Source organism: Crotalus tigris, unplaced genomic scaffold, assembly GCF_016545835.1.
Source record: "Crotalus tigris isolate CLP2741 ecotype Arizona unplaced genomic scaffold, ASM1654583v1 scf7180000019297.387313, whole genome shotgun sequence".
NCBI classification, from domain to species: Eukaryota; Metazoa; Chordata; class Lepidosauria; order Squamata; family Viperidae; genus Crotalus; species Crotalus tigris.
The window spans coordinates 273108-292241 of record NW_024097473.1 but is presented as its reverse complement, the minus strand read 5'-3'; the positions used below and the strand labels follow the sequence as shown (position 1 = coordinate 292241).

At 36.5% G+C, this 19134-nt stretch overlaps 1 protein-coding gene across 3 annotated transcripts in view; it reads left to right on the top strand.

Moving 5' to 3' along the window:
- NUDT14 (nudix hydrolase 14) overlaps positions 1-19134 on the top strand; it is a 67983-nt gene that overhangs the window by 32321 nt on the left and 16528 nt on the right. For all 3 annotated transcript variants that reach the window (XM_039361486.1, XM_039361487.1, XM_039361489.1), the window contains exon 3: positions 18106-18170. In XM_039361486.1, the coding sequence (XP_039217420.1) occupies positions 18106-18170 (65 nt within the window). The remainder of the gene's footprint in view (positions 1-18105; positions 18171-19134) is intronic.

Sequence of the window (19134 nt, the reverse complement as noted above, 5' to 3'; positions counted from 1 at the left end):
TTTCCAATTTTCTCCTATCATAACACAGAAAACGTGAGGCATTCAAATTTTATTGGAACATAGATAATTTAGAATGTTCTGGCGAATGTTTTGAGTAGAGCAAAAAACAGAAAAGTATTCCTTAGGGTACACAGAGCAAAAGCTAGATTTAAACTTGAATAGTAGCTTAGCCTTTGGCACTTAATTCATTTGCTTAATTCTTCTGTCCAGCCATTCAGAAAAACAAAGAATCAGAATAGCAGCCTAGTTACTCCCTACTAAACCAGCTTGTCAAAGGCATTATGTCAAGATAAATGTAATTGGCTCTTAATTATGCTACTCTCATTGCCTCCAAGGGAAGAGAGTTCTGAAGCAAGGAAAGCCAGTTCAAAAACATCGTTTTAAGAATGAAAAGGACATTTTCTAGGGGTTATCTCTGGAGGATTATAACAAATCACTGAGTTGCTGAAAATGCAGTACCTCACAATGTTTTTACTATTTTTGAATATTACCAAGTTGTAGATTGTTTCTTCAGTAAATAACATTATTTCTGTTCTACTATAATGTTTTATGAGCTAGTTTGTTGGTTTTGGTACCATTATAATTTTAAAAAGACTTTTCCACAGAATATTTTTAAGATACTTATGAACATGATTGTGTAAGATGCACATGTCATGCCAGTCATCTCTGGTCACATAGCATTTGTTGCCTTCCCATGTAAGCAGCTGTCATGCTGTAACTTTTTTAGTGACTACAGAGCACAGTATTTCAATGAACCATTTTACTCCATGCTGCAAAACTCCTATTATTCTAGAGATAGGAAATGCTTTTTATCTCCACTGCCTGCTCCAAAATATGTCATCAGCAATTGTTCCTACTAGATTAAAATTTTATTTCAGGGCAAAACCTGGTGTAATATTGCCTGCATTGTAAGCCTCTTCTATTATTTTCTTTAATTATACTGGAATTTTTCTTTCCCTCAAAGATTCAGCTAATTGGGCTCATCCATCTTAGACTCAAAATACAAAGCTAAGAAATTAGACTTAAGCCCAGAATCACCCAATTATACATAAACAAACTCTGAATATAGTGAGAGTTCAACTCTTATTCCAGGAATCTCTCCTCTTTGCCCTGCTAGCATTCAGTTAATGTTATATTATAAGATAATGGCTGTATGGTTAGAAGGCTTACTTCATCCATATAGGTCATCTCTTGAAAGCAAGTACTTCCCTTCTATCTGCTATTGCGATAATGTTATATGCTAGCTGCAGTAGAATATTCATTTTGTGAGACACTTTAATTCAAGATTAAAGATTCAGTATATCCTTTGTTCCCAGAATATTATCTATGTTCAGCCAACATGAGGTTGGGGGAGAAGCATCTTTGAATGCTACAGTAGATGGTAAAACATAACCTCTATTAAAATAATGCTCCATTAAAAAAAGGAATGGCTAGGTACTGAAACAGCTTGCTAAGGAAAGGGAGTATTATTCTGGCATACAGGACAAGTTCCCTATATTCTGTGGAACCATGGCTCAGATCTCTTAGCAAGTGAAAGCTGCACACTATTGGCAACTTTGGCTTATTCAAAAGATACTAATGATGGATTGGGTTATATCAACTCTGGTCAGTAATATATTAGATTTTAGTGCCTGTAGCACTTGCACTGTATGTTTGCAATGTATTATTTACTGCACCATTAGTCTATCAACATTATAGGTAGTTTGTTGAAAAGGATTTATTTAGTGGCTGTTTCTGTTTTTCTGGTCTCAGTTGTGATGAAGTATATGTTAAATCAGTGGTTCTCAATCTGTGGGTCAGGACCCCATTTGGGGTCGAACGACCATTTCACGGGGGTCGCCAAACAACACAGTCCACCATTTCCCCCCCCTTTTCCTTAGCTGTGCTACTCCCTTTTATTCTATTGGCTTTTGAAAGCCAATAGAATAGACGCTCTTGAATAGAGTCTAATTCTATTGGCTTTCAAAAGCCAATAGGAATTGTCCAGGCTGTCTCTGCCCTGCTGAGCCCGCCAAAATTCCCATTCTGCAAACGGTGCTGCACCAGTTGAGTAGTCCTCGACTTACGACTGGTTGAGTAGTCCTCGATTTACGACCGGTTGGGGGTCGTGGCATTAAAAAGGTTAAGAACTACTGTGTTAAATTATGGGTATGTGTTAAAAGAAAGCTTCCTATTTTATCAATGATATGTTAAGATTACAAAGTTATTTTGAATAAAACCATACTATTATAAATTTCAATAACCAATAAGATAACAACATTGAAATTATACTTACTGCAGATCCATATAAGTTGTACAAGCTACTAAACATTATTTAGAATAAGGCACAGGGCAATATTATGTAGCTAATTTTGCATAAATACGATTGTATTAAAGAGGATTTAAAAAGTCTATTACAGTTTTTAAGTTTTCTGTTCAAGGCGTGAATTAAAATTGTAGTGTTCTGATTAGCCACATGTGCTGGTCATCCTGTTTCCTTTCCCTTCACTTTTCCCAGCATTATAAACTTCTCAAGAGGGCAAGGTCTTCTCATGTGTCCAGAGGCATTTGATTTACTCTTCCGGAAAACCAAATATATCCCCATAGTCAAAAACATTATCAGAAACAAATCTGGATTGATTTATTAGTAATCCATTTGTTTGGGGCTTTTTGGCTCTCCATGATATTCTCAAGGCTCTTCTTTAACACCAAAAGCAAAAGTGTTAATACTCTTTGTTATCCTGCTTTCTCAGAGTCCAACTTTCACTTTTATAGAGTATCATGGGGAAATAAAAACATTGCCTATGTGATTGTAAAGTTTATAGGAATAGACATGTCACAAAATCTGAATATCTTTTCCAAAACCTTCGTTACTGCTATACTAAGTGCTAGTTTGCAATTGCAATCCTGAAAGGCAGAAGCCATCCACCACTTCAGTATCTTCACTGAAGTGTTAATTCCACGATTGCTATATCTATTATCAGGCATTTGGTCTTCTTAATATTTGATTGCATTCCCATTTTTTTTACTGTGTTCCTTGACTTTCATTATTAAAATTTTGCCACCCTTTCAAGGCAGGAAGGTGAGGAAATAGATAATGCAAGAATTACAGGTATGGTAGTTTATTTCTGCAGGGTATAATAACAAAATCTTAAAAGGCTGCTAGAATATCTTGCTGCCCCATCATTCAAAAAGAATCAAGACAGGGTTATGTGAGCTTCCTTCTGATGCCTTTTTCTTTCCCAGGACTGTCATTATTATGAACTTGCATTTTAATATGACTTATATTTCATTGTATTCAACAGAAATCAAATATTTTTTTATTGAAAATTTTTAAAATTTTACAGAAAAAAAGTTCCCTTCCCCCAACCCACCCCAACCCTCCCCCAACCTTCCCAGAGCTGAATACAGGCTTAATTAAAATTTAAAGGAAAAAATTTTAAACACAAATAAACCATATACAAATTTGGTTACAATAATTAAACGAATCGTAAAATACTTTAACACCAATACTTAAAAAACAGAAAAAGAAAAAAAAGAAACAAGAAGAAGAAAAAAATCTTAAACTTCAAATATAAATTATTCAAAAGCTAAATAATATTTTTTTATATCATACTTGTATTGTATAAAATTTATCCATCTTTTCCATACCAAAAGGTACTTCTCTTGCGATTGATCTTTCAAAAAAGCCGAAATCTTTGCCATTTCCGCTAAATAGGAAACTTTAAGAAACCATTCTTGCAAAGTAGGCAAAGATTCCTTCTTCCAACATTGCCCTACTAACAACCTAGCCGCTGTAATTAGATTTAACATTAATATAGTTTCTTTACTGTCACAGTCGGAAACAATACCCAACAAAAACAATTGTGGAGTAAATTTTATCCTTCTTTTAAAAATTCTTTGAATATTCCACCATATCTTAATCCAAAAAGCTTTTATATTTTTGCATAACCACCAAATATGATAATAAGTAGCATCCAAGCAACCACATCTCCAACATTTAGGCTGCAAGTTTGAATACATACGAGACATTTTTTGTGGATCAAGGTGCCATCTGTAAAACATTTTATAAAAGTTTTCCCGTAAATTTTGGGCTTGTGTAAATTTAACATTCCTCACCCAAATAATCTCCCAAGTATTTAATGGAACCGATTCATAAAAGTTTTGTGCTCATTTAACCATACAATCTTTAACTAGTTCTGCTTCTGAATCCAGTTCCACTAACACCCCATAAATTCTTTTGATCTTTTATTTGTTTTAACAAATTCTCATCCTCTCTAAGCAAACCCACCTTACAATCTATCTTCCACCTTTCCAATAATTGTCTATACTGAAACCATGAAAAAATAATATTTTCTTGTATTAAATCCTCCATGGATTTTAATTGCCAATTTTTACCATCCCATCTAAGTAATTGTATATAAGAAATACTATCCATCTTAACTCCTCTCCTTATCCCTTCTATCACATGCCATGGAATAGCCCATAATGGGATTCTTGAATCACTTCTATAATATTTCTTCCAAACCCAAAGTAAGGAAGTTCTTAAAATATGAGACTTAAAAACCCAGAAATCAAATTTGAAATCATATTGTAGAATATGCTTATTTAGAAAAAGTCACCTTGATATGCATCCTTCAATATTATATTTGCTTTTTGTCTGTCTATTTAAATTAATAGCTTGCTTAAATGAGTGATATTATATTACCAATTGTGTGTCTCTCTGTGTGTTTTAAATCATGAAGTACATTGCTCCAGACTGGTTAGTTTGAATAGGCATATAAGAATTCTTCCATGGCTTATCATTGAATGATCCAGCAATCCTAATCTACTGAATGCTAGCTCTGTAGCAACTGAATGGAAGAAAGCAGGATTCTTATTTACTTGTTTAACTGGGTAAGCCAGTTAAAATATGAGATCTTCTGCTTGCAAAGATGCTTTGTGCCATTAAACCATGGTTCCCTTTCATTATGTATTCAATTTACAGATTAAAAGATCAAAGGTCTGCTGATTGGAAAGATCCTTTTCCAGATGCCTTCTGTAATTCCAGTCAGAGTATAAAAACATAGGACCACATAAATAAACAATCTGATCTGGTGCAAGAAAATTTAGAACTTCTTTAATTTTCATTGTATACAAAGTACACTGTAATTTAGAATGTTCCAACTAATGCAGTCTGTATGAGGAAAGTTGGTGATATAGCCAATTTCCTATTCTTGTTGTTGATGATTTTTTACAATCTATATTTTATCTATCAATATAAATTCTGGAAAACTTTCTTTTAAATATTTTTCAGTACCTCATTTTATAGGCTGATTAAATAACTCTGAAAACAGTATAAACTATACGGTAATATATAGTTGTAATTTATATCCACATATAGTGAATGTGTACGTAATGGTTAATATTTCTTATTTTCTATGAGCTGGGTTAGAAAAACAGCAGGTATTACTGCTGGTAGCATTTCAAATAATTTTTTTGCTGTAGGCTCTTGTGCTAAAAAGAGGATTGATAAAAAAAATCTTACATAGTTGGAATCTTAACTGACCCTAACCGAGTATAAATATTAAAACATGTTTCCTCTAATCAATGTTCATATGTATCCCCCTGTGGAAAACGACCTTGTTTTATCGTGCTTTAGCAAAGGCACAAAGATGCAGAAGCACAAAGACACACATAAACACTAAACACCAAAGAATGTTGAAGTATATTTAGACTTCTGTTCAAACAAATAGAGGTAAGAAAAAGTGGTATGTTCAAAATATTGGTAGTTTAAATTAAAAATAGTGATAATGAAACTGTGAGCGAAACATAACCATCAAGAGTGGTTGAATTCACATTAAATCAAAATCATAGGAAATTGTTGTTAATCCAACAATAACATATTGTTAATCACACACACATATATACACACCAGTTAAAATATATTCAACTTTGTATTTTCAGTGCCAAGTTTTAAATACTGAATCACACTTTTGAATTTTCTTTTTACTGAGGGCAGTGCAAGGAAGCAGTCATAAGATCAGTGTAATTACTTCCCTGCTTTTTGTCCCCCCACTTTTTTTTTCTAAATAAAGTGGATTTATTAGTGTGAAAGGCTAAATGTTTTTGTGTGGGTTTTCCTTTGTAATACACAGCAGCTTTAATAGCCCCTTAGAAAGATGTTGTCTGTTGGGGGGAATTGGATCAGCTAGTAAATATTATGCAAGTATGCACACATTTAACCTTCAGTGTTCCTTTATTACTGTATGGTCAAAGTTAGGGGAAAGTAAAAAAAAAAGTGTGCTAATTAAAAGATGTAATGTTAAGATATTGCCCCGAAATTGAGCAGCAGCAATTATTCTGAGGACCTGTCTGGTAAAAGAGGGCAATACTACCACCTTTATCTCATTGCATATTTTTATTTTATTTGATTTTGCATCATATGATTCCACAGCAGTTCTGAGTGTCTCACAATATAAAACAAAGTATAAATCTAATACCATAATTAAAAAGTACAAAAAGAGAAATGAAAAAATGGCAGTCTGGAGAAAATATCAACCCAAAACAAAAAATATCAATCATCTCTAACAAGGGAAGATCCATCCATCCTATCACAAGGCTTAGGCCACGTTTATGGTCTTCCTGAATGCCATCAGGATGAGAACTATTGTTATGCACCATAACAAAGAAGGTGTAAGGACCCACCCCACTTTGCATCTTAAGAAGACAGAACTCTTGGAATAATTCTTCCAACAGGAATCCTTTATTAAGAGAAAATGGTTGCAGGCATGCTAGACAGGACTTGGGGTTCAAGCTCTCCCATTCAAGGTTTTAAGGGGTTCCCCAGTAGTCCCACCCAATCAACCCCCCTTCCAGTGATAGTTTCAAGTATCACAATTCCACCCCCTTTCTTCTTTCTTCCGTCTGAATGGAGACTTCAGGTAACTACATGAAAGGCAAGTACCCTGCTTTGTTATGATAAGGTTCTCTAGTGCTAACGCTTTGATGTTACAATAAACACACATTCAGCATTCAGCTCTTTGAAGTGTACTGAAGGAAGTGAGGGCCATAAAGCCCCTTTGTTCTCCCCCTTCTCTCCCTCTTATGGCAGAATCCAAAGAAGGCAGAATTGGGAGTTTCTATATTTGATAATTAAAGATGAAATATGATTGGATTCTGACATCCGGCCCCTCTTAAAAATAAGAGAGATCCACCTGAAAGAAAACACAAGTATAAAATTTAGTTAGGCTTGTTAGGATACTCTGTGTGAAACTTCTTCAATAGCTTCGGGGCTCTGACATGACGTTTATGGACCCACTCATTTTGTGAGGGAGGGAGGTGTTTCCAGGCAACTAGGTACTGAGTTGCTCCATGATATCTCCTAGAGTCAAGGACTTCCTTTATTTCGAAGTGTTGTTCACCCTCCACCATGATTGGAGGTGGTGGGGGGGGATTTTTGGCCGTAGAGGTGACTGATGCTCTCTTTTCAGCAAGCTGCAATGAAAAATTGGGTGTATTTGCCTGAGATTTTTGGGTAATTCTAATTCTACTGTTACTGGATTTATGATTCTTTTAATTGGAAAAGGTCCTATATATTTTGGTCCAAGTTTTTTACAGGGCTGTAGGGACTTTAGGTATTTTGTAGATAAGTACACCCTTTCTCCTATAATGAATGGTGTAGGCTCAACCCTTTTTTTATCGGCTTGTGTTTTATATGCCTGCCTAGCTTCATCTAGTGCTTTTCTGACTATTGGCCAGGTGTTTTGTAATTTCTCCATCCATTCTTTCAGCGAGGGGATCGTTGGTTCGTTTGGGGTTAATTCTGGCATGGGGTTGAAACTTTGACCGGTGGCTATTTGAAAAGGAGTGTAACCTGTGCTGGAGTGGACTGCATTATTGTAGGCAACTTCTGCAAAAGGGAGTAAGTCCGCCCACTCGGTCTGCTGGAAACTAAGAAAACATCTTAAATATTGCTTAAGTACGGAGTTCATTTTTTCAGCCCCCCCATTTCCTTGAGGGTGGTGGCTAGATGTCAGTCCCTGAGTGGTTCCTAAGAGGGATAAAAATTCCTTCCAAAATGCAGACGTAAATTGCACCCCCCTGTCAGAGATGATGCGTTGGGGTGCCCCATGCAAACCTGTAAATGTGTTGGATGAAAAGTTTTGCTAAGGCTTTTGCAGTGGGAATCTTTTGGCAAGGGATAAAGTGCACCTGTTTGGAAAACAAGTCCGTGACCGTCCAGACCACAGTATTCCCATTGCTTTCTGGCAAGTCCTGTCTAATGTAAGGACCCACCCCACTTTGCATCTTAAGAAGACAGAACTCTTGGAATAATTCTTCCAACAGGAATCCTTTATTAAGAGAAAATGGTTGCAGGCATGCTAGACAGGACTTGGGGTTCAAGCTCTTCCATTCAAGGTTTTAAGGGGTTCCCCAGTAGTCCCACCCAATCAACCCCCCTTCCAGTGATAGTTTCAAGTATCACAATTCCACCCCCTTTCTTCTTTCTTCCGTCTGAATGGAGACTTCAGGTAACTACATGAAAGGCAAGTACCCTGCTTTGTTATGATAAGGTTCTCTAGTGCTAACGCTTTGATGTTACAATAAACACACATTCAGCATTCAGCTCTTTGAAGTGTACTGAAGGAAGTGAGGGCCATAAAGCCCCTTTGTTCTCCCCCTTCTCTCCCTCTTATGGCAGAATCCAAAGAAGGCAGAATTGGGAGTTTCTATATTTGATAATTAAAGATGAAATATAATTGGATTCTGACATCCGGCCCCTCTTAAAAATAAGAGAGATCCACCTGAAAGAAAACACAAGTATAAAATTTAGTTAGGCTTGTTAGGATACTCTGTGTGAAACTTCTTCAATAGCTTCGGGGCTCTGACATGACGTTTATGGACCCACTCATTTTGTGAGGGAGGGAGGTGTTTCCAGGCAACTAGGTACTGAGTTGCTCCATGATATCTCCTAGAGTCAAGGACTTCCTTTATTTCGAAGTGTTGTTCACCCTCCACCATGATTGGAGGTGGTGGGGGGGGATTTTTGGCCGTAGAGGTGACTGATGCTCTCTTTTCAGCAAGCTGCAATGAAAAATTGGGTGTATTTGCCTGAGATTTTTGGGTAATTCTAATTCTACTGTTACTGGATTTATGATTCTTTTAATTGGAAAAGGTCCTATATATTTTGGTCCAAGTTTTTTACAGGGCTGTAGGGACTTTAGGTATTTTGTAGATAAGTACACCATTTCTCCTATAATGAATGGTGTAGGCTCAACCCTTTTTTTATCGGCTTGTGTTTTGTATGCCTGCCTAGCTTCATCTAGTGCTTTTCTGACTATTGGCCAGGTGTTTTGTAATTTCTCCATCCATTCTTTCAGCGAGGGGATCGTTGGTTCGTTTGGGGTTAATTCTGGCATGGGGTTGAAACTTTGACCGGTGGCTATTTGAAAAGGAGTGTAACCTGTGCTGGAGTGGACTGCATTATTGTAGGCAACTTCTGCAAAAGGGAGTAAGTCCGCCCACTCGGTCTGCTGGAAACTAAGAAAACATCTTAAATATTGCTTAAGTACGGAGTTCATTTTTTCAGCCCCCCATTTCCTTGAGGGTGGTGGCTAGATGTCAGTCCCTGAGTGGTTCCTAAGAGGGATAAAAATTCCTTCCAAAATGCAGATGTAAATTGCACCCCCCTGTCAGAGATGATGCGTTGGGGTGCCCCATGCAATCTGTAAATGTGTTGGATGAAAAGTTTTGCTAAGGCTTTTGCAGTGGGAATCTTTTGGCAAGGGATAAAGTGCACCTGTTTGGAAAACAAGTCCGTGACCGTCCAGACCACAGTATTCCCATTGCTTTCTGGCAAGTCCTGTCTAATGTAAGGACCCACCCCACTTTGCATCTTAAGAAGACAGAACTCTTGGAATAATTCTTCCAACAGGAATCCTTTATTAAGAGAAAATGGTTGCAGGCATGCTAGACAGGACTTGGGGTTCAAGCTCTTCCATTCAAGGTTTTAAGGGGTTCCCCAGTAGTCCCACCCAATCAACCCCCCTTCCAGTGATAGTTTCAAGTATCACAATTCCACCCCCTTTCTTCTTTCTTCCGTCTGAATGGAGACTTCAGGTAACTACATGAAAGGCAAGTACCCTGCTTTGTTATGATAAGGTTCTCTAGTGCTAACGCTTTGATGTTACAATAAACACACATTCAGCATTCAGCTCTTTGAAGTGTACTGAAGGAAGTGAGGGCCATAAAGCCCCTTTGTTCTCCCCCTTCTCTCCCTCTTATGGCAGAATCCAAAGAAGGCAGAATTGGGAGTTTCTATATTTGATAATTAAAGATGAAATATGATTGGATTCTGACAGAAGGCTTGGTTCCTGGTTCCTAGGTCCCGAAAGATGACATCGTTTTACCAAGGGAACCGGAGCATGTCCTCTCTGTCATTCCTTCCTGCATAGGCAAAAACTGCAGAAGATAAGTGATCTCTCAAATGGGTGGTCCCTATGTCATGTAGAATTTTATAGTGATAACCAACACCTTAAATTAGATCTGGAAGACCTAGAACCAGTGCAGCTCCCAAAGCAGGGGTGTTACAAGGGCATCCCAAGGCATTCTCGATAAGATGTAACTTCATCAATATATCAAGAGATAGCACTCTTAGTAACTAACCTCAAAAATTCAACATCGATTTGAGGAAGGGAATGTGCTTCCCCCGTTGCCTTCCCTGATCCCATTAAAAAGTTCTATTATTCAAGTACTATTAGTTTTAATATTCAAAAATTATTTATAGGATTGAACTTTCAAAAAACAAATTACAGCCACTTGAATCTGTGTAATTCTTTTCCAGCAATTGAATAATTTCTGATAAATTATGGGTCAAAGCAAAATTTGGTTTTCACGTTTTTTTTCTTAATGACATTCTATAAAGGAGATAAATATCTAAGGAAACCTAACAAAGGAATATATTTGAATTGAAACCCAAATCAAACTAGGAGATAATTATGGGGTGTTAGAGTGTTAGATACATACAGTGGGGCAAAAAAGTATTTAGTCAGCCACCAATTGTGCAAGTTCTCCCACTTAAAAAGATGAGAGAGGCCTGTAATTGTCATCATAGATAGACCTCAGCTATGAGAGACAAAATGAGAAAACAAATCCAGACAATCACAAAGAATTTATTTGCAAATTATGGTGGAAAATAAGTATTTGGTCAATATCAAAAGTTCTTCCCAATACTTTGTTATATATCATTTGTTGGCAATGACAGAGGTCAAACATTTTCTGTAAGTCTTCACAAGGTTGCCACACACTGTTGCTGGTATGTTGGCCCATTCCTCCACGCAGATCTCCCCTAGAGCAGTGATGTTTTGGGGCTGTCGCTGGACAACACGGACTTTCAACTCCCTCCAAAGGTTTTCTATGGGGTTGAGATCTGGAGACTGGCTAGGCCACTCCAGGACCTTGAAATGCTTCTTACGAAGCCACTCCTTCGTTGCCTGGATGGTGTGTTTGGGATCATTGTCATGCTGAAAGACCCAGCCACATTTCATCTTTAATGCCCTTGCTGATGGAAGGAGGTTTGCACTCAAAATCTCATGATACATGGCCCCATTCATTCTTTCCTGTACACGGATCAGTCGCCCTGGTCCCTTTGCAGAGAAACAGCCCAAAGCATGATGTTGCCACCCCCATGCTTCACAGTAGGTATGGTGTTCTTTGGATGCAACTCAGCATTCTCTCTCCTCCAAACACGATGAGTTGTGTTTCTACCAAACAGATCTACTTTGGTTTCATCTGACCATAGGACATTCTCCCAATCCTCTTCTGGATCATCCAAATGCTCTCTAGCAAACTTCAGACGGGCCCGGACATGTACTGACTTAAGCAGGGGGACACATCTGGGACTGCAGGATCTGAGTCCCTGGCAGCGTAGTGTGTTATTGATGGTTGTCTTTGTTACATTGGTCCCAGCTCTCTGCAGGTCATTCACTAGGTCCCCCCATGTGGTTCTGGGATTTTTGCTCACCGTTCTTGTGATCATGTTGACCCCACGGGTTGAGATCTTGCGTGGGGCCCCAGATCGAGGGAGATTATCAGTGGTCTTGTATGTCTTCCATTTTCTAATTATTGCTCCCACAGTTGATTTCTTCACACCAAGCTGCTTGCCTATTGCAGGTTCAGCCTTTCCAGCCTGGTGCAGATCTACAATTTTGTTTCTGGTGTCCTTCGATAGCTCTTTGGTCTTCACTTTAGTGGAGTTTGGAGTGTGACTGTTTGAGGTTGTGGACAGGTGTCTTTTATACTGATAACAAGTTCAAACAGGTGCCATTAATACAGGTAATGAGTGGAGGACAGAGGAGCCTCTTAAAGAAGAAGTTACAGGTCTGTGAGAGCCAGAAATCTTGCTTGTTTGTAGGTGACCAAATACTTATTTTCCACCATAATTTGCAAATAAATTCTTTCCAAATCAGACAATATGATTATCTGGATTTGTTTTCTCATTTTGTCTCTCATACTTGAGGTCTACCTACCTACCTACCTACAGGCCTCTCTCATCTTTTTAAGTGGGAGAACTTGCACAATTGGTGATTGGCTAAATACTTTTTTGCCTCACTGTAAGCATTGCTTAAACAATTGTGCTGCAAAAAAAAATGAAATAAATTCTGGCTCCAAAAACACTATATAAGAAGTAATAACAAAGATTTGTTGAGCTTAGGGGTCAAGGAATCACTTTTTATTAAATTGGCAAAAGCGAGGATTGAGCAAAGAAATTAACCTTGAGCAGCAGTGCTGGGAAACAAGCACACCAATAAAAAAATGACATGCTTGAGAAGGCTTTGTACTTTGTTGAATAGAACAAATACAAATTGCATGCTAATTCAGAAGTATAAATTGCTAATATCTACTGGTGGAATGACACATAGTGACAGTGACAGTTCTATTGTATGAATTTTCTTGTTGAATAAAGTAGAATCTGACTAGTATCCCTGATGTAACTTTAGTATTAAACACCTCTGGGGATAGTTCAGTGTATACACAGATCTCCTGAGTTTACGGGATTCAGTGGGGCAACTCTAGGCTAACATGATGAGTTTAAAAATATTCCTTTAATTTGAGGAAAACATGGAAATGAGAACAGCCATCCCAAGGTTTTTCTGATACCCTTGTCTATCCAGGACACCATACAATGATTCATGGATCTCTCATTATCCCACTGCACCTGAAAGAAAGTTTTGTTGACTGTATTCTCTAGGGAGGGAGTAAGAATAAAAACAAATTGTATGCATTTCTGGCATGTTTGTGCATGAGACTTATTGTTCAGGAGCTTTTGATGTCAATTTCAGATTAAATTCTTGTATAGGTCTCATGACTTCTCAAGGAAAGCCTACTCTTTTCCTGCTCTTGTGTTCTATTTTGGCATTCTGATAACATAATACTTGATCAGATACAGTCTTTTGTGTATTATGTTGCCAGATACATTCCCAGTACAATATGGTTTGCAGCAAGTTTGGTCTTTCTCTCTGTACAAAAAAGAAAGAGAACAAGAAAAATTCGATGATGGAATCCCTTCTCCAGCTTTTTTTAAAAAATAACTACCTCTTGCACCCCAAAATTGGTTATCCTGATTTAAATAAGGATTATGAAAATTTTAGTATATAAGGTTGTTTGAAATTCCAAAAATCCTTCCCACTCAATGGGGGGAGGGGTTAACAACACATGAATCATGATGCAAATAACAGAGATTACAAATTTCTGGCGGACATTATCATGCTCAAACTGTCTTTAATCAACATCAAGAGAGCAGTGTAACTTTGTGGCTCTTGCTTTTGACTCATCTGCATACAAGATTCCAGTGACTCTGCAACCAGCTCTTTGTGGGATCCTCTCTATTTGTTGGTATTTATTGGGCAAGCTTTCCACCACAACACAATGTCATCATGGCATGCATAGTATTATTTTGAGCCATTATAGCTTCATATGGACATCTATGAATCTTCTGTTTAAAGTCTGGCATTATCTCCAATAAGGTATAATATAACTTTCTTTGAGCTGATTCTACATAATAACAAACAAACAAGCAAAAAACAGATACTGCAAACAAACTGAGAAACAATACCTTACATATCAAAGGAACCACCCCAGACCTTGTACTTGTACTCCCCAGAGATGGGGAGGGCTTGCAAGTTCTATGTTATGTACTAAAAACTCATTCTTGCCCAATTTGTTCTACTAAATAAGGCTATTTTTCCATTGGAAAAAAATGGACTTGAATATTCCTGGTGACTGGTTTCCTTGAATTGTATTTGTTACTGGAGATATTTGCAAAATTCCAAATGGTTAAAAGAAATGTCAACAACTAAAATAATTTTCAGAGCAATCAGACAGAGTATGTCTGCCTGTTTTGAGATTCAACTTCATGTATGTATGCCTGTTTTGAGATTCAACTTCTCATTCAAGATGTCTTCCCTGATCTTTACATCTGCATTTATCTTAGATTCTAGACACTTCTAGTCTAATGAAATTTAGTGTATGTAATGGAAAATAATTGTCTGCAATCTGTTCTCATCAAATCAAAGCTAAAAGGGCTATTTAAACCATCCAATTTGTCTAAAAAAGTAAAAATATTTTAAGAGTAATTATTTTTATCCTATTTAATATTAATTTAACATTATTTCTATTAACATTGATAAGTAAATATTGTTTAATAATAAATGTTATTAAATAATATTGAAACTAAATAAATATTTCTCAACTAGAATAAGAAAAATCATGTTCACAAAGATTTAATTATTAGTAAAAAATTAACAAATAATTACTTCTTTTGTTAAAAAATACATTTATAAATCTTTAATGTTTGAATATTCCCTGTTGTTTCAAGATGGCAAAGAAACAAGACAGTTGTGATGAAAGCACTTTCATTCAAGTTTAATTTGATCTTGTTCTTTAACTTTGACAGCTTGGTTCTGATTGTTCCATCTGTTATGTACATGTCTTTAAGTGACTAAATCTCAAGGGGAAAAATAACCCATTCTTCAGTGAGTTGGCACATGTTACCTCATTTTCAAGAAATCATCCAGTCTCCCTCTGTTTCTTTGTTGAAATATGAACTCTAATTTTATAAGGCTTTTAAAAATTAGGTGAAAATTTCCTTTTCTTCATTTGTAAAGAAGAATTTTACAAATTCTCAAATGTCTACAAAAGTTGGAATAGAAGTAACTTGATTAAAAGAAAAGAACACAAAGCTTTGAAAGTTTAGCTTCATAAAATCTGCCTTTGAGTTCTTAGAAATTCAACCTTATCTGTATATGCTGAGTTGTTGTCTTTTTCTTTTAACCATTTTTACTAATTAAGTTTTTAAAAATTAACTAATGTTTAATAATTACATGGTAGAAAGATATAGCATATTCTTTTCATTTTAAGAATAGTTTTTCTATTTAATTTGACTGACATAATTGGATGAGAATTTCTTTCACCTCAATTTCTGGAAACATGTTTCTTTCCATAATATTAACAGAACCCCTCCTAGCTGAAAATATTCTTATTTTTGTGATAGTTTGAAGAAGAAATTACAGTATCAAAACCTAGAAATGTTGGTTATCTTCAAAAGTAAGTAAAAAGCAGAAATAATGTGGAATCATTAATAACATTGAACCAATATCTTTAAAAACCTTTAGTTAAATTCACTTGATTCAGTTGAACTCAGATCACCAACAAAAAAAGGTATAATTTGGAGCAGATTTTCATTTCCCCACAGTGCTTTTTTTGTAAAAAAAAAAAAAAAGGTGCCGGAATTCACACATGTCGTAAAACCCACCCTTGCCTACCCTACAAGGTTCCATCCAAAAAAGGTGCTGGAACTCCGTTCTTGGCATTCTGTGATAAAAAAAAAAAAAAAACTTTCCCCATAATGAAATAGATAAGTCTGAATTCATTTCATTCTGATTCTGGATTTCTACAGATCTTAGATCTAAATTTATTTCTTCTTATCTCTTGTCTATTGTAAATGGTAGCTAAAGCTCAGAATGTTACAATACAGCCTACCACCCAGGATGTTGCAACACAGAACTTAGGATATCACCACACTAGATCTCAGGATGTCACCGCACAGCCCATTACCCAGGTTGTTACAACACAAAAGACTAATGGGCACAAAGCCAGCACCTCAACTACTCAGGATGTTATGAAACAGCCGAACAATTCACAAACAATAACTCCAACACAGCCAAACAACCCCCTACAGCAACTAAGCCAGCACTCCACACACACCCCACCAATAAAGAGACGGCAGCTCCGATCACACTTTGCTCACACAAGCACGAAGCTGAAGACCCCAGCCTGAAGATGACGAGTGGGACCTCGTCGAAACATTGCCAAGATACTCTCAATCTTACACGGAAAAGACCTGAATACGCCAAGACCTGCATACCTGTACCCATGAAAATCTACGAAATATAGATATATAAAACAAACTACAGTATAGTAGAATCAAATGGATAAATGTTTTCCAAGCAAACATCCAATATAATATTTAATACCATCTCAGCTCCAGAGAAAACCACCAAAGATCATTGAAAGTAAAACAGTCCTTCAAACATTCCTCCCTCAAAATTTTGGGTTTTAGTAGATAGACAGTCCCAGTAAATCTATTAAATACGTTACTAGTTATAAATTTTGCAACTAGTTGTGTTAGAATACCCAGTGCATCAATGATTAAATGTCATTTTCCATTTTTTAATGTTTTCTCTCCACACTGATTTTCAAATGTACCCCTTCAGCCATCTGTACAGATTCCAGAACTGGAATAGGGCAAGTTATCAATCAAAATTAATATTAGATAGTTAACAAGCTATCATGGAAACCTAGCATGTACATCAATTAAAAATGTTTTTGTCAAGAAGTTGGCAATAAAGCTGTCTATAAAGTAATACAAAAATATGTTTTTTCCCATATAAAAATATGGGAAATTTGTTTTGTTTTCTTGTGCTTCGTATATCTGACTTATCAAAAGAATATAATTTATTGTACCAAGGCAACATGCATGAGTGGAAAATTTCCAGAACCAATAATTTTGTTCCATCTGTGCTCTGGCTTCTGTTGCTTAGACCACTGGTCACTAATATAATATTTTTAGAAAAAGAAGTAGCATTTGTGCCCCTTTTCCAATTATGTATTATTAGGGTGTTTTTATCTATATCGGGTAGGCAGCATTGGAGAGATTAAAATATAAAATTCAGTTTTCAAACTTATATTATCCTGTTGAAAGCCATCCAATGATGTGATAACCCTAACCCTAACCCTCTCCTAAAAAAGCAAAGTTAGATACTGAATGAAAATTGTCCAGTATGATCACATCTAGCGATATAGCTTCTTGAGGAAGGGGCAACCAATTTATCCTTATGGGGCAGAGAGACCCCCCTCTCTCAGAGAGAAATAAACCACTGCTAAAACCCAACCACACAACACCCCCCAAGTAGCCTTAGTTAGGAGGACCATGGATCTAAGGAGCAGGTGCCTGAGCTCATAGCCATAAGGACTCTGTCCACTTCCTCAGCCCCAACAGGTTAAAACCATTCATAGATAACCAGGCAAGACTGTACTCCAGGCATCTCCATTGGACATGTATCAAAGTTGGTGTCCAACTGTGAATGGGATTGAATGATTTTGTCGAATAAATGCTCTGAAAATTTTTTCATATGAAAGAATAAAGGAATTAATAACCTGAAAAACACCCCGGCCCGGTAACTCCAAAATGTCTATCCTGCTTGTTGCAAAACTCTTTGTGATCATTCTAATTACTGAGTAGATCTCTTCATTGCTACTATAAGTGAATAGGTTATTTCAGCACAAGCTTAAACTGAGCAGTACCTTTTAAAGACCCTGGATGTGTAATCATACAGAAAAGCAATTTTTCATTGCACAAGGGAGAAGGAGATATTGTCCAAAATCAGGTGGTCTTGGACATCTCCCTTTAATCAAAAATAATGTAGCTTCTTCACTTTAGCAACTATCATTTAAAAGTGATGCCTGTTAACTCATAGACTTACCTTTTGAAATCTAACCTTAACCAATTAAATTTCATGACTTCCAGTATGGTATATTATTTTATTAATCTGTGGTTTTGTGTTTTTTTTTCTTTCCTATTGTTAGTGTGTCAATTCTTATCTTCAATATTTCTCGGCAATGCTTTGTTCTGGTGAAGCAGTTCCGTCCAGGTAATTCTCTTCCTTACTTTGGCTTTTATTTTCTAGCAAAGTAAAGCTCTGATGGATTTAATCGTAAAAAGCTGGTGGGCCTCTGTATAGTTGCAGCATAATAATTTGTTTTGTAGCAAGAGGAAGCTGGAGTTGACCTTCTGGTAAATTACTGTACTCTGAGCTTCCTGATAGGATGTTACCATCCTCAGATCTTTCAATTTCACTGTAAGTTTATACCTCTCGATTAAGGTGAAAGATGCTTTCCGCTAAAGAGAAAATCTATCACTTGTATCTCCTGCTATTTCTCTAAGGCAAAGGAGACAGAGTCATGACAATGGGCTATAACTCACTAACCCGGGCTATAACTCACTAACCCGGCATTTTATGGATAGCCAGTTGTTGTTACAGAAATCTATCTGAAGGATTGTCCAGTGCAAACCTAGTTTAAAGATTTCTAAAACAGGTGAACCGCAGACTAAATTTCTCATCAAGCGTGAACACCTGTCTATTTGTGAGACTCCTGATCACAGTCTTCTCCATTATAATTGCTCCATTACTATTGGAGCAATTATTTATAATTCAATAGTTATATATACAAATGAGTAGGTACACATGCCCTATCTTGTACTCTTTTTCTGACAATAGAAGAATGGTTACCTTACCATCCTTCCTAATATCTATAAATATCTATAAGTTTAATAAAAAAATAACTTATGTAGTGGCAGAAGAGGTAAACAAAATGACAATGCAAAATGAATTGATTTAAAAAAACATGAAACTTCAGAAAAGTAGGATTTACAGTGGTTTCAAACCTACTTCCATTAAAAGGGATAAAAATATCTCATCTATCCAGCACCCACTGATCTAACTTCTACTGGTGAGAAATCTAGAAATAAGTCTCATTTGTTTCTTTCAATTGGTAATCAGAGTTGTATGAGAGAAACAGACTTTTATGTACTGATGTACCAGCTCACCATTAGCC